We start from the raw sequence: 13,162 nt of genomic DNA on the forward strand, positions 1-13,162 counted from the left end.
GAAGTTCCTCGTAAAAGCGGCCTTCCAAAAGGGCATGGGCGAATGAGTCAATAGAGCCAGAAGAGCAAGGGCAGATCCTGTCTGAGTAGGGTATATTCAGAATTCTGCCCTGCATTACCATAGAAGGGTTAGCATTCAATCTAGCCAAGCAAAAAGCTCTACAGAGACGAGTTGTCAGATAATATGTATAGGCAGGCAGACCACGTGGAGGGGGTATTCCAAAGAACTGGGATGAACAGACGCGACGAGCACGAATAGTGCTGTTATAATCGAGCTTTTTAATGCACTTTTTAATTTTGGTAAAAGCTTCAGTTTTCCCAAGTCCCACCTATTTCAGCAGATGGGGGGTGGGAACTGGGCTGCAATCAGAATAGTTGGGGCATGAGATGGGATAAAGTACTCTTTCTACAGTATCGTTACATGGAAGATAGACGGGTGGAGCACGCAGACCTGTTCTGCTAGCAAAAGCAATCCCTTCCAGTGGAAGGAGCCTTCTCTCGACCCAGGACACTAAGAAGAGCATCTTGCCTTCTAGCAGAGGAAGATGCCTCCACTATCAGAACCGACACACTGAGCCCAGTCCAGGTGGTAAGACCGAACCCATAACACAGAGAGAGAAAAACAGAAAAGAGCTCTGGACTCAACAGGTACCACAAACAAGAAATGTTAACCACATGGATAAACGTTGGGATAGTGGAAAAGAGAGGACACCAAGGGAGAAGGTAATTAAATCAGAATGGAGACCAGCCATACAATTACTGGAGCTACCAGAGGGGCCTTTTCAATTTCGAAAACAGATGAGGCGCTCCAAAGGAAGGAAGCGTGGCATTTCAAGAGACAGGATCGACTGGCCACAGCCTCCTGGCTCTTTTAAAATTCAGAAGACCATTGCCGAAGGGAAACTATTAAGGGGACAGGAAGCAATTAAGCCATGAATACAGATCTAAGGAGAGGCAAAGCGCAGAGGTAAGGATGAATTCAGGCAGTGTTTCCAAGTTGGCGACAGGCAGATCTGTGAACAAGAGGGACTTGGAAGGGAAAGGGGTGGGGGGAGAAAGTCAGAAAACAGCCGGGCTTTTCAAATTCCACTCAGATTTCGGGACAAGGTACAGAGCACGGCAAACATTATCTTATAAACAAGATCGATAGCAGTTTCATTATTTTCCCCACAAGGTTCAATAGCCATAAAATTTAAATGTATACAGCATTAAAAGCAGATCTCACAAACCATCAGCATAAATCAGTTTTGGCTCCACAGATATATGGAATAAATATCCACACTTTCCCTCGCTGCATGGCAGAAGTACATGTTTGCAGAAACCTGGCTCTAGTAACCCTGGTCTGTGCTGACCATCCCACAAATGGTAGGGGGAGAATGCCACATGAAGTGGAAAGTGTGCAGCAGGGATTAATCTTCCACCAACTTGACATACTTCCTTCACTAGCCCCTTTCCCCCAGTTAGGTTTGGATGTTCATTTACTGCATTGGGGGAAAAGCAGGTGGGAGAAGGGAATGGCAAGGGGAAAGCAACAGAAAGGACTGAACACTGTCACATGAACACATGAAGCTGCCTTATACTGAATCAGACCCTTGGCCCATCATAGTCAGTGTTGTCTACTCAGCCGGCAGTGGCTCTCCAGGGTCTCAGGCAGGGGTCTTTCACATCACCTACTTGCCTGGTCCCTTTAACCGGAGATGCGGGTGACTGAACCTGGGACCTTCTACATGCCAAGCAGATGCTCTACCACAGAGCCACGGCCCCTCTCCATGGGTGTCTTTGCACCCATTGTTTCAGTTCCCTACCCCAGGTTCAGCACACACAAAACTGCAGCCAAACGCATAGCCCTGGCAAGATGGGGGAAAAGCATGAAGGAAAAAATGGAGTATTTCTTTGAAGGCAGATACCAAGACAGCAATTACAATCACATTTTGATTGACTGAAATTGAGGATTACTGCAGTTTCCACTGCAATAATTAGTCAACTGAATGGGAGCCACCACCACCCCAATAAGATTTGGGGGAAACATGTTATTTTATTTATATATTAAAACCATTCATTCATTCATTAGTTTCATATCTAAACTTTACTACTTTCAGAACATGGCTACTAGCCACGGTAACTGAAGGGAACCTCCATATTCAGAGGCAGTAAGCCTCCAAATACCAGCACCAAGAGGCAACCTCAGGATAGGCCTTAGCCTGTTACTGGCCCTCCAGTATAACTGGATGGCCTCTGTGTGAGACACAATGCTGGACTAGGTGGACCACTGGTCTGATCTAGCAATGATCTAGCAACTTATGCTCTTAATAGAACAAGCATCGTATATAATTTATTGAACACAGTACTTAGTAACAGTACTTTCAAATATAGTATTTATTGGTTCAAATAATTGCAAATCTTGCAAGCAACCCCAGAAGCATCTACACCTATTTTATTTTGTGCAGCTGAGATAACAGGAAAAGAGGAGTTTTTTTAAAAAAAAATCTGGACTTCTTTCTAATAATCTCTTCTCCCTACAACCAGAATTATCTAGGAGCATGATAAACACCTGCAATGTGTTTACCAGATGTGTTTACCAGAGGTACAGTGGAGCCAGGATGCAATCTGAAGGGAAACACCACCCTAATAGGTAACACGATTATTGGGCTATCAGTAAATTTGGATATTAAATAAAATTTGAGACCACTGAACTATTTAGCAATGTATCATCACCACCAAGTAATGTGTGTCATAGCAATAAAGGACAACATTAAACATGTAATGAATTTAACTTGATCTGTCATTATAAAAAGACAGCACATTTATATACAAGGAATAATTAAACTGCAGGATATCCACAGGTTATGGATCATTTCATTAACATACTGTATTAGTAGAAAATAACTCTTTGGGGAGTACTGTACTGCAAAGGCATATAAAACTACTTTTCAGTTACAGACTGAGGGTTATTGGAAAGCAGTGAATCAGTTTTCTGTTGATTTGGCCAAAAAGAACCATCAAGAAACTATATCTTTACAAACACAAAACCTCAACAGATAAATCTCCTCTACACCTTTCCACAAATATACAATCAAAGAGTAAACAGTACATCTCTAAAACAATCAGCTAAAACCAAAGAGGGCAGCTATTGAAACTTTAGTAAAGTCAGAGGCTCTCTGATCAGAACTGAGATTATTTTTGTTCACTAACTCTGATGGTTATGACTGAATTTTAACATGCAACATCAAGGGGAGAATCTAACTTTAAGAAGCACTGACAGATCAACCACATCTTTTAAGTCCACTTGTGAATATCCTTTTGGTGACTACAGATTGGCATCCCAAAAAATAAAGTGATGAAAAACCGTACAACTGCACAAAGAGGTTTGTTGTTGGACACCAGAAACTTCGCCTCGGCAAACTGAGAAAACGGTGCTCCTGGCGAAAAAGTTTGTCTGCCTCGAAAGGATTTTAAACCAGTAACCAAAAATGGAAGAGTGGATTCTCCGAACTATACAGAGCATACCAGTTTCTGAACGAAGAAGAACTATGGTGGTATTTTAGGCACATCTAACATGGCTCCTATTCTGGACCCTTTACAACTCCGTGATATCAGAATGGCCCAGCCACAAATTGTTTGTAAGAGATCGGTATATTTGTCTTCCATTATTTCTCCAAAACTGAGGACCAAACTAGATGCAACGGTGCCGTCATGAAGCCATGCCATTTTAAAGTAATTTTAAAACGCCGCAACAACCCAATCATAATGAGGCCCACAATGCAGCCCTCTTCTGTCGTCGTCCCCCTTCAAGAGCCAAAACCTCTGTGGGGGAGTGGGGCCATTTCAGCACTTGCTAAGTTGGGGGGAGCGCCTCAGCCCACCACACTTCTGGCCCAATCGGGATTGCGCTCTTGCAGCATTTAAAAAATGGTGTTAAAATGGCCAATATCCTTGTGGAGGCCATGGTCTTGTCTAGGGTGGCCCTAAGATCCCACTGATTGCCTTCCATTTGACAGACAGATGGTGAATTTCCCAACTACCTACCAGAAAAGTCATTCCCAGCGATGATTTAACCTATTCAGTTCTGCTGTTCATATGCCAGCTGTGCGCGTTGGATCTTCTGCGGAAAAGTATCATGTTTGGCCTTTTCATACTTAATACTCAATCTTTCTGTTTTTTTCAAAATAACAACAACATAGTAATAAAATATCTGAAGTCATCCAAATGGCACAAACCTACTTGGGCATGTGAGAATAACAACATGCCATTTGCAACAACATCATCAAAAACCCCTTAACTGTCCATTTCTTCATACCAACTGACACTGGAAATCATTTTATTCCCGGAAGTCATATGGTTAAACCATTTATACAAGAACTGAACAAAAACAAAGGTTACAGATTATCTCTTATCTGGACATTCGATATCCAGACTGATACGAAAACTGGACCTTTTGAGCCAGCAGGCAGGCATTGTTCGCAGGACCGCAGAAGTGCCGTTAATAGTTCAATGTACACAAAATTATTAAAAATATTGTTTAAAATTACATTCAGGCTATGTGTATAAAGTGTATATACAAAACATATATAAAAAAATGAATTTAGTGTTTAGGTTTGGGCCCCATCTCCAAGATATCTCATTATGTATATGCAAAAATTACAAAATATTCCAAAATATGGAAAGGTCCAAAATACGGACCACTTCTGTTCCCAAGCAGTCTGGATAAGGGCTCTCTGAGAGGTCAAGGGAGGCCTAGGCCACTTCCATTTTTTGAGGCCCCTATCCTGGCCTCCTCCACCGCTGTCGGGAGCAGGCGCAACACCGGGCCTCACCACCGCTGGAGAAGGATATTAATTCATAGTGTGCGCTACAGGTGGTGTGGCCCGGTAATGGGACACAAGTTTAAAGTTGTATGACGAACGTCTTCTTTCTAATCACCTCACCCACCCAATGTACTCCACATACACCCAGGTTGGAATCCATAAGCAGCAATGCATGGATAAAATTGAACTTTTTAAATATTTGTGGTTCAGGAAAAGTTGGACAGAAGACAAACATATTTTAAAAAATAACCTTTGACTCCTTTAATTAAAATGTTGAAATTTGTATAACCCATCGTCAATAAAAATTTTATTGCTCATTGACAAAGTCTTAAGCGTTCATAGTATAGAATAACAAAGAAACAAAGGAATAACCATTGCCTTAGGGCCATTACATATGCTAGATATTTCACTGTATGATGTACTTGCTCAGTATTTGGGTCTAGATCTGCAATTTCAAACAATAAAAATTAAAGGGGGGGAGGAGAGAATGCAGCAACGGCCAGAGGAACTCCACAACCTGAGGAGCCTTCTCCTCTAGTGAACAACTGTACCGACAGCAGAGGACAGCTCTGAGTGCCTGAACAGGAGCAAGGGTGGGAACCTGTAAGGGTTCTGAGCAAAGCAGCATTAGAATACACCACAAGATCTGTTCTCCTTCTTGGCTGTGTGTGTACAAAGAGTCCTTGCTCTAGAACTCCCAAAGTCTCCCCATCTGCGTTCTCTGCCCAACACAGAGAGGCCTAACTCCATGCTACACATCCTATCATCTGACATAACAAACGTCCTGGCCAAGATTTATATAGAGCTGAAGTGTGCCAGCGTGATGTCGTGGTTAAGATTGGCGGACTCGGATCTGGAGAACTGGGTTCGATTCCCCACTCCTTCATATGAAGCCTGCTGAGTGACCTTAGACCAGTCACAGTTCTCTCAGAACTCTCTCGGCCCACACAGAGGCAGGCTCTTGCCTCGAAAACCCTACAGGCTCACCATGAGTCAGCTGTGACTTAATGGCACACACACACACACAGCTGGGAGACATGGAAGGAGACAGATGTATTTGCATTCTCCATGACTGCTGAGGAGCTTTTGCCAATCATGCCAGGGTTATCGCTAGCATAGCATTATGCTGAGAACAGCCTGGAGAGGCTCAGGATACCAACTAAGCCCTGCTTCCTTTTGATGCCACCCCATTCTACACCCACACGTAAGCAGCATCGGACCTAGCCTGTATCCTAAGCTACTGGGAGATAAGAGTTTAAGACTGATTAAAAGCACACTCGTCAATACCTTTTTCAAAATATGACCGACCACCATTTTCCTTTCTTACCAAGAATAGTTTCTGAAAAGAGCTTACAATTCTGACCTTCCATTTTTGTCTTCATTGACTTCAGAAAACAAAACACTTGCAGAAAGTGAAAAAGTTTCTCTATTCTTTCATATACGCTTGTTTCTAGATTCGGGGTGTTTATTTCCAGTTTTGCCAAATGGAGGCCAGTTACTTTGACATGCTGCAGAAGACGGAGGAATCTGAAGTAAGCCAAAGGGTCCGAAAACGCCGTAAATATCTACACAGCTTTATAGGAATTCTAACTGCCTAGTATTATACAGCATCTGGATTAGATCCAGACTAAATTTTCCATCGCTGGAACAGAACTTTCCTATCTTTCCCTTCACAATGATTTCCATGAAACCCTGCTCCTGGGGGACAGGAAACCCCGAGGAACCTGAAGAGGGTCTGTGACTCGTGGCAGAGCATCTGCTTTGCATGGTGGAAGTCACAGGTTCAATCCCCAGCATGTCCATTTAAAAGGATCAGGTAGGAGATGATGTGACATACCCTGAAAACTGGGACAGCCACTGCCAGTCGGAGGAGGCAAGACGGGCCTTGATAGGACATCATCCAAAAAACAAAACTAAGTCCACTTAACACCTTGATAGTCCAGCGGTCTGATTCAGTATAAGGTAGTTTCATTTCTTTGTGACATGGAAAGGGGTCTGCACCAGAGAGGGGAAATCGGTGGAAATTGCCAATTTAATCCAGATCCAATCCTTTATGAAGCATTTTGAGGGAGTAAAGGGGAACTGAAACAATTCTGGTTTTTATCACCATTATAAAAGAGAAAATATTTTAAAGAATTTGTTTCAAATTCCCTCATCATTTTAAAGAAAAACTGAAAAAGAGGTATTTGGACAAGAACATAAGAATATAAGAAAAGCCATGCTGGATCAGGCCAAGGCCCATCAAGTCCTGCAGTCTGTTCACACAGTGGCCAACCAGGTTGTAGTGGAAAATTGCGGAAGACAATTGTACACACGAGGAGGTAGGTGGTGCTCAATACAGCCCTTCTCCATGTGAAAGCAATCTCAGGGAGTTAATTGTCCCAACACACTGTAAATAATGAGCACTTGGTGATGGGGAAATAAATTTAGTTTCGCTCTCTGCTGGAAAAGAGAGGGCTTCAGATAAGAAGCGAGAGACAAGGAGCGTCTGGAGAACCAGGACGAGCTGCCAGAAAGAGAAGGAGCGGCTTGCTTGCCTCCCAGGAGACGACTTCCCATCCTCGTAAGATTATTTAGACTGGATAAAAGGTTATTTTTGTTTAAGATTACTTAGCCTGGATAAAAGGGTATTTTTTTGTTTAATAAAGACTGCATACCTTGTTCTCCCCAATACCTGCCTATTGGAATCCTTTCTTTACCGAACCATGGGTAATACACAGGTGCCTCTAGGAAGGTCGCAAGCAAGATGTCCTGCCTGTGTTCCACAGCACCTAACATAACAAGCATGCTCCTCCGATACTGGAGAGAATAGGTATGCATCACGACTAGTATTCATTTTGACTAGTAGTCATGGATAGCTCTCGCCTCCATGAACATGTCCACTCCCCTCTTAAAACCTTCCAAGCTGGCAGCCATCACCACATCCTGCAGCAGGGAGTTCCACAATTTAACCATGACAGCCAAGTCTCCCCCCCCCCCATTTGCCCAGCTTCTTTTCCCCAGGCCTTCACATCTCTAGCCACAGAGGAGGTATATGAGCAGGAACCTGTGCAGCTTTCACCATGGAAATGTCAACGCGAAATAGGGTTGCCAGTTCCCCCTGGCCACCCCCAGGGACGGGGCAGGGGCAGGGTTGCCAGATCTAGGTTGGGAAACTCCTAGAGATTTGGGGATGGAGTCCGGGGAGGACAGGGACCTCAGTGGGATACAATGCCATAGAGTCCAAACTCCAAAGCATCCATTTTATCCAGGGGAACTGATCTCTGTAGTCTGGAGATGAGCTGTAATTCCAGGGGATCCCCAGGTCCCACCTAGATGCTGGCATCCCTACCGAGAAATGGCCAGCGTGCTGTAGTGGTTAAGAGCAGTGGTTTGGGGCTGTAGACTCTTATCTGGAAAACAGGGTTTGATTCCCCACTCCTCAAATAAACCGTATCTAATTATTCTGCTACATTCCAGTCATGTCCACATTTACTTGACAGCTTTGCTGTTTTGTTTTTCAAGATCCCCCAAGAAGTATTCTTCTCCCTGACTTCTCCTTCCTTGGCCAAGCAATAAAATGTAAACCTATAGCCCCGTTAATACAGGAGAGAGGCAGCTTGCCTAGTGCAAATCTGGCCTTGGGTAAGAAAGGAGCCTCATTCACACTGACACAGATCTTCCAAGACACGTGTGCGCCCCCATGTGCACATGGTAACAGAAGGCAGCCTCTTTCATCAATGAGCAGTTCTGCAGGAACATGGCATGTGAGCTCCACAAAATATGGAGCTCAGAATGGGCCCAAGGTTAAAATAAGCTAATTTAAACTCACACCCATATTAGCTCGGTTGTAGCAAAGCCCTTTCCAAATGGAGACTAAGAAGCAAAACAAAAACTTGACCAAGACATGAATCCCTGGATCCCCTCTTTACAGGTTTCCCTGGACTTTAGACATTCCCTCCCTGGGCCAATCAGAAGTCAGGGCACACATTTGAAATTCCCTCCATGGAGACTTCTGATCAACCAGTTCGAAAGTAGAGATGAAAAGCAAGTTGCACTCCACCTCCAAATTACAGCTGCATATAAACTGTTGTGTTGCACACCTCGAGAAGTATCAGACCAGGAATATTTTCGATGTACACCCCGACACACAAACACACTGAGATGTTCAGATGCAGTGAACGACTGACCAAATGGTGCTATCCGTATGTTGATTCTACTCGTTCGTTCCTCCACGGATAGGGTAAAAATGCCATATCCTTTCCAGGAAATGTAGCATGATGCTTCACTGCAAATCTGGCACAGAGTAAGCCTACATTGTCATCAAATCATTGAGGTGGGAGAGATTGAACTTCGGTTCTACTGCATTTTGTCCAAGAAACTGCTATTTAAAGAACTATCTCAAAAAGAAATGGCACAAAAAAAAAAAAAAGTTACTTCCCTGTGTAAAATATAAACAAGTGAAAAGAGAAGAACTGTGTTTGCTACAGGGCAGGGTTCTGTAGGGCATCTATGCAAAGGCACCAAAATATTTACCCAAATGCCTAAAGATCAATCCAACTGAGATTGCTGGAAGATCCATGAACTGATCTTTCCAACATTTTAGAAAATAGAAACAGCAGCCTGCACACGGCTCCTAATTCAGACCATGGTAGCAGTTCAATTCTTCCCCATCCCTGGCATGATTTTCACCAATTGAAATCAACCTATAATTAGCCCAAGAAAAAGAGAGAGAAAATCCCTTCTTTCCCCCCTTCCTCTGTTGACAGTGATGCAGTGGCTGGGGTGAGTGTTGGTTTCAATTGGCAAAATGGCATAAGGGGAAGTGCTAAACCCACTTCCTGGCCCTGGCCTGAATTGGGGCCTGGCACAATTCCTATTCATGGACCACCTGGTGTTGCAATTCCCTTGACCCCGAGCATCTGTCAGACGTTTTTGCACCTGCTTGAACTGTCAAGGCCTGGGTGAAACGGTTTATGAAAACCACGGGTCCAAATTGGCTACAACTGTCAGTCAAATCCCTAACTGAAGATTCTCTCTTTCCCAGTCAGAACCAAACCAGATCTTTGCCAAGGGAATATTTTTGTTGACATACCTGTGGCACACAGAGCAATAAAAGTTTGTGCGTGCTTCTGGATCAAAAGCAGCTTGTCTTGAGGGAAAGGAAGCTTCCTTAGGATGTGTTCGATAAAGTCATGGGGGGTGATCGCAGCAAGGTTCCACTTCAATTTCCCCAAGACCACCAGCTCCCAATCCTGAAAGAGACGCAAAAGGCAGAAAAAAAATATAAGTGTCTTTCAAGAAGACAAGCATATATCTTTGCTACTTCAACTTGTCTCGAACGGTCTCTTTTCAATATGCTCCAAAGCTTTGAAGTTGCTGATTTTATTCCTGTTAATTGAGAAATGTCAATCTCTGCCGAAAATAATGAGGACTAGAAGGGCCTGCCAAAATTCAATTCTTTGTAGCTGGCACCGAATGCCCACCCAGAAGGGTTGGCCTGCACTAAGATACTGCCAAGGTCATTGTGGTCTTTCTCTAGAAACATACACTTAAAGGTCTATTACTGTGACATACTTTATGCAGGGCTACCTTTGAAAAGGATCCAGACGGAGCAATATGCAGCAAAGACATTAACTGAAACCTGCCACAGAGATCATATCTCCCCCTTACTACATCAATTACACCAGCTGCCAGTTTGTTGCCAGGCCAAAGTGCTCATATCGCCCGTTAAAGCCCTACTTGGCTTGGGATCATGGCAACTACAGGACGGCCTTCATCCACCAAGTTTGCCAAAGACCCAAGTTTGACTCTTACTGCCCTGTGCCATGTGTAGACCAAGTGAAGCTGCTGGCGATGCTAGACAAAGATTTTTTAGTGGTGACCATTAGGCCTTAGATTTCTTGTAGCAGAGAATTCACAAGTTCACAAGTTTGGAAGAGACCACAAGGGCCATCCAGTCCAACCCCCTGCCATGCAAGATCCCACAATCAAAGCACTCCCGACAGATGCCCATCCAGCCTCTGCTTAAAGACCTCCAAAGATGGGGACTCCACCACCCTCCGAGGCAGCGCATTCCACCAAGGCAGAGCATTCCACCGTCGAACAGCCCTCACCATCAGAAAGTTCTTCCTAATGTTAAGGTGGAATCGCTTTTCTCTTAGTTAAAATCCATTACTCCGTGTCCTAGTCTCTGGAGCAACAGAGGACAAGCTAGTTCCCTCATCAACATGACATCCCTTCAAATATTTAAACATGGCTATCATGTCACCCCTTAACCTTCTCTTCTCCAGACTAAATAAACCCAGCTCCTTAAGTCTCTCCTTATTGCTCACTGTTAAGCTTCTACAAATCACTTACAGCAATTACTTCCCAGAGGCCTTTAACAGTTGTTGACGTCAACTGTGTCGTGCTAACGTCTATGGACCTTTGGGCCCTGTCCTCTCCTCAGTTGAGACACCCCCAGTTTTGACCCCCAATCTCCTCTTGGTTGTTCCTAAGGGCACTCCCCTTTGGAAAAACTGAAAGGTGAAATGGGGATTTTCTTGGCATGAGTTTCAGAAAGTGCATCTGGCTGCCATGCCCAGAGCCCACTCCCGCATGAAGCCAGGATGACACATTTACATATCCCCCAGCTCCGCGGCATTAATATATAAGAACATAAGAAAAGCCATGCTGGATCAGACCAAGGTCCGTCAAGTCCAGCAGTCTGTTCATTCAGTGGCCAACCAGGTGCCTCTAGGAAGCCCACAAACAAGACAACTGCAGCAGCATTGCCTTGCCTGTGTTCCACAGCACCTAATATAATAGGCATGCTCCTCTGATCCTGGAGAGAATAGGTATGCATCGTGACCAGTATTCATTTTGACTAATAGCTAATGATAGCCCCGTCCTCCATAAGAACATAAGGAAAGCCATGCTGGATCAGACCAAGGCCCATCAAGTCCAGCAGCCTGTTCACACAGTGGCCAACCAGGAAGCCCACAAACAAGACAACTGCATCAGCATTGTCCTGCCTGTGTTCCGCAGCACCTAATATAACAGGCATGCTCCTGTGATCCTGGAGATAATAGGTATGCATCATGACTAGCATCCATTTTGACTAGTAGCCATGGATAGCCCTGTCCTCCACGAACATGTCCAATCCCCTCTTAAAGTCTTCCAAGTTGGCAGCCATCACCACATCCTGGGGCAGGGAGTTCCACAATTTAACTATGTGTTGTGTGAAGAAATACTTCCTTTTATCTGTTTTGAATCTCTCACCCTCCAACTTTAGCAGTTGACCCCATGTTCTGGTATTATGAGAGAAGGAGAAAAGCTTCTCCCTGTCCACTCTCTCCATGCCATGCATAATGTTATAGACCTGTATCGTGTCTCCCCTTAACCACCTTCTTTCCAAGCCAAACAGCCCTAAACGTTTTAACCACTCCTCATAGGGCAGTTACTCTAGCCCACTTATCATTTTAGTCGGCTTTTCTGTACCTTCTCTGCCATATCCTATATGATCCTATTTCATCAGAATGGGCCATTTCCAGTTGATGAGGAAAAGTATCACCTCCACTCCAGTTCAAGCCAATCCACCCAGGATAGGCCATGCTAAAAACACCCATCAGTCAGGTATCCCTTTCTACTCTCTACTCTAGGTCCAGTTTAGGGTAGCACTAACGGATGATTTTTTTATCTCATATTTTGCTTTTGATGTTTTTGATTATTGGCTTCTGATGATTACTGCTTTTACTGTTTTAACATATGATGCTGCTTTACTGCTTGATTTCAGTATGACTTTTAAAATATATATATTGTTGAAAACCACCTTGAGAAGCCAGAGGAAAAAGCCATCATTAATGCGACAGATGTCTCGGGTCCAACCCATGCCTGCTTTGAGAATATTAAAAAAAAAACACCAATTATTCTTATCTGCTTCTACCCCTAACTGAAACACAAAAGCTCCTTGTAAGGGGAAGAGAAGAAATGACGAAAAATGTGGTGGTCCATATAACATAGCCACATAATTTTAGGTAGTATGTTAGGTAAAAGGTCAACAAAAGTCAAGCTGGGCAGTATTACCTAGTGCTTGGAAGTTTATATGACACAAAACCCCAGCAACGTCCCCTCAATAGTCGGTCAGATACCTTCTTAGCCCAGTTCTAGCATCCACCTCCTTCCTGGATGACTAAATACAGTATTTTTTAGAACAAGCAAAACAAATTTACAAGTTGCTATGTTGTTCCACTGGGGGGGGGGGACAGGCAAGACAACAGACAAATCACAATGCTATTAGGAAGTTATGAAAAATGTCGCATATTAGTGAGCAAGCTTTTCAGTTCTTAATTTAATGCTGGTTTTTTATCTTCTCAAAGGGAGGAGCGGTCACCGGTT

The 13,162-nt window shown here is 43.9% G+C and overlaps 1 protein-coding gene across 1 annotated transcript in view; it reads right to left on the reverse strand.

The window, feature by feature from the left end:
• CCND2 (cyclin D2) overlaps window positions 1–13,162 on the reverse strand; it is a 35,366-nt gene that overhangs the window by 11,123 nt on the left and 11,081 nt on the right. Inside the window, exon 3 of the mRNA XM_056862593.1 lies at window positions 9,879–10,038. Coding sequence (XP_056718571.1) covers window positions 9,879–10,038 — 160 coding nt within the window. The remainder of the gene's footprint in view (window positions 1–9,878; window positions 10,039–13,162) is intronic.

Source organism: Euleptes europaea, chromosome 17 (assembly GCF_029931775.1).
Source record: "Euleptes europaea isolate rEulEur1 chromosome 17, rEulEur1.hap1, whole genome shotgun sequence".
In the NCBI taxonomy this organism is placed as follows: domain Eukaryota; kingdom Metazoa; phylum Chordata; class Lepidosauria; order Squamata; family Sphaerodactylidae; genus Euleptes; species Euleptes europaea.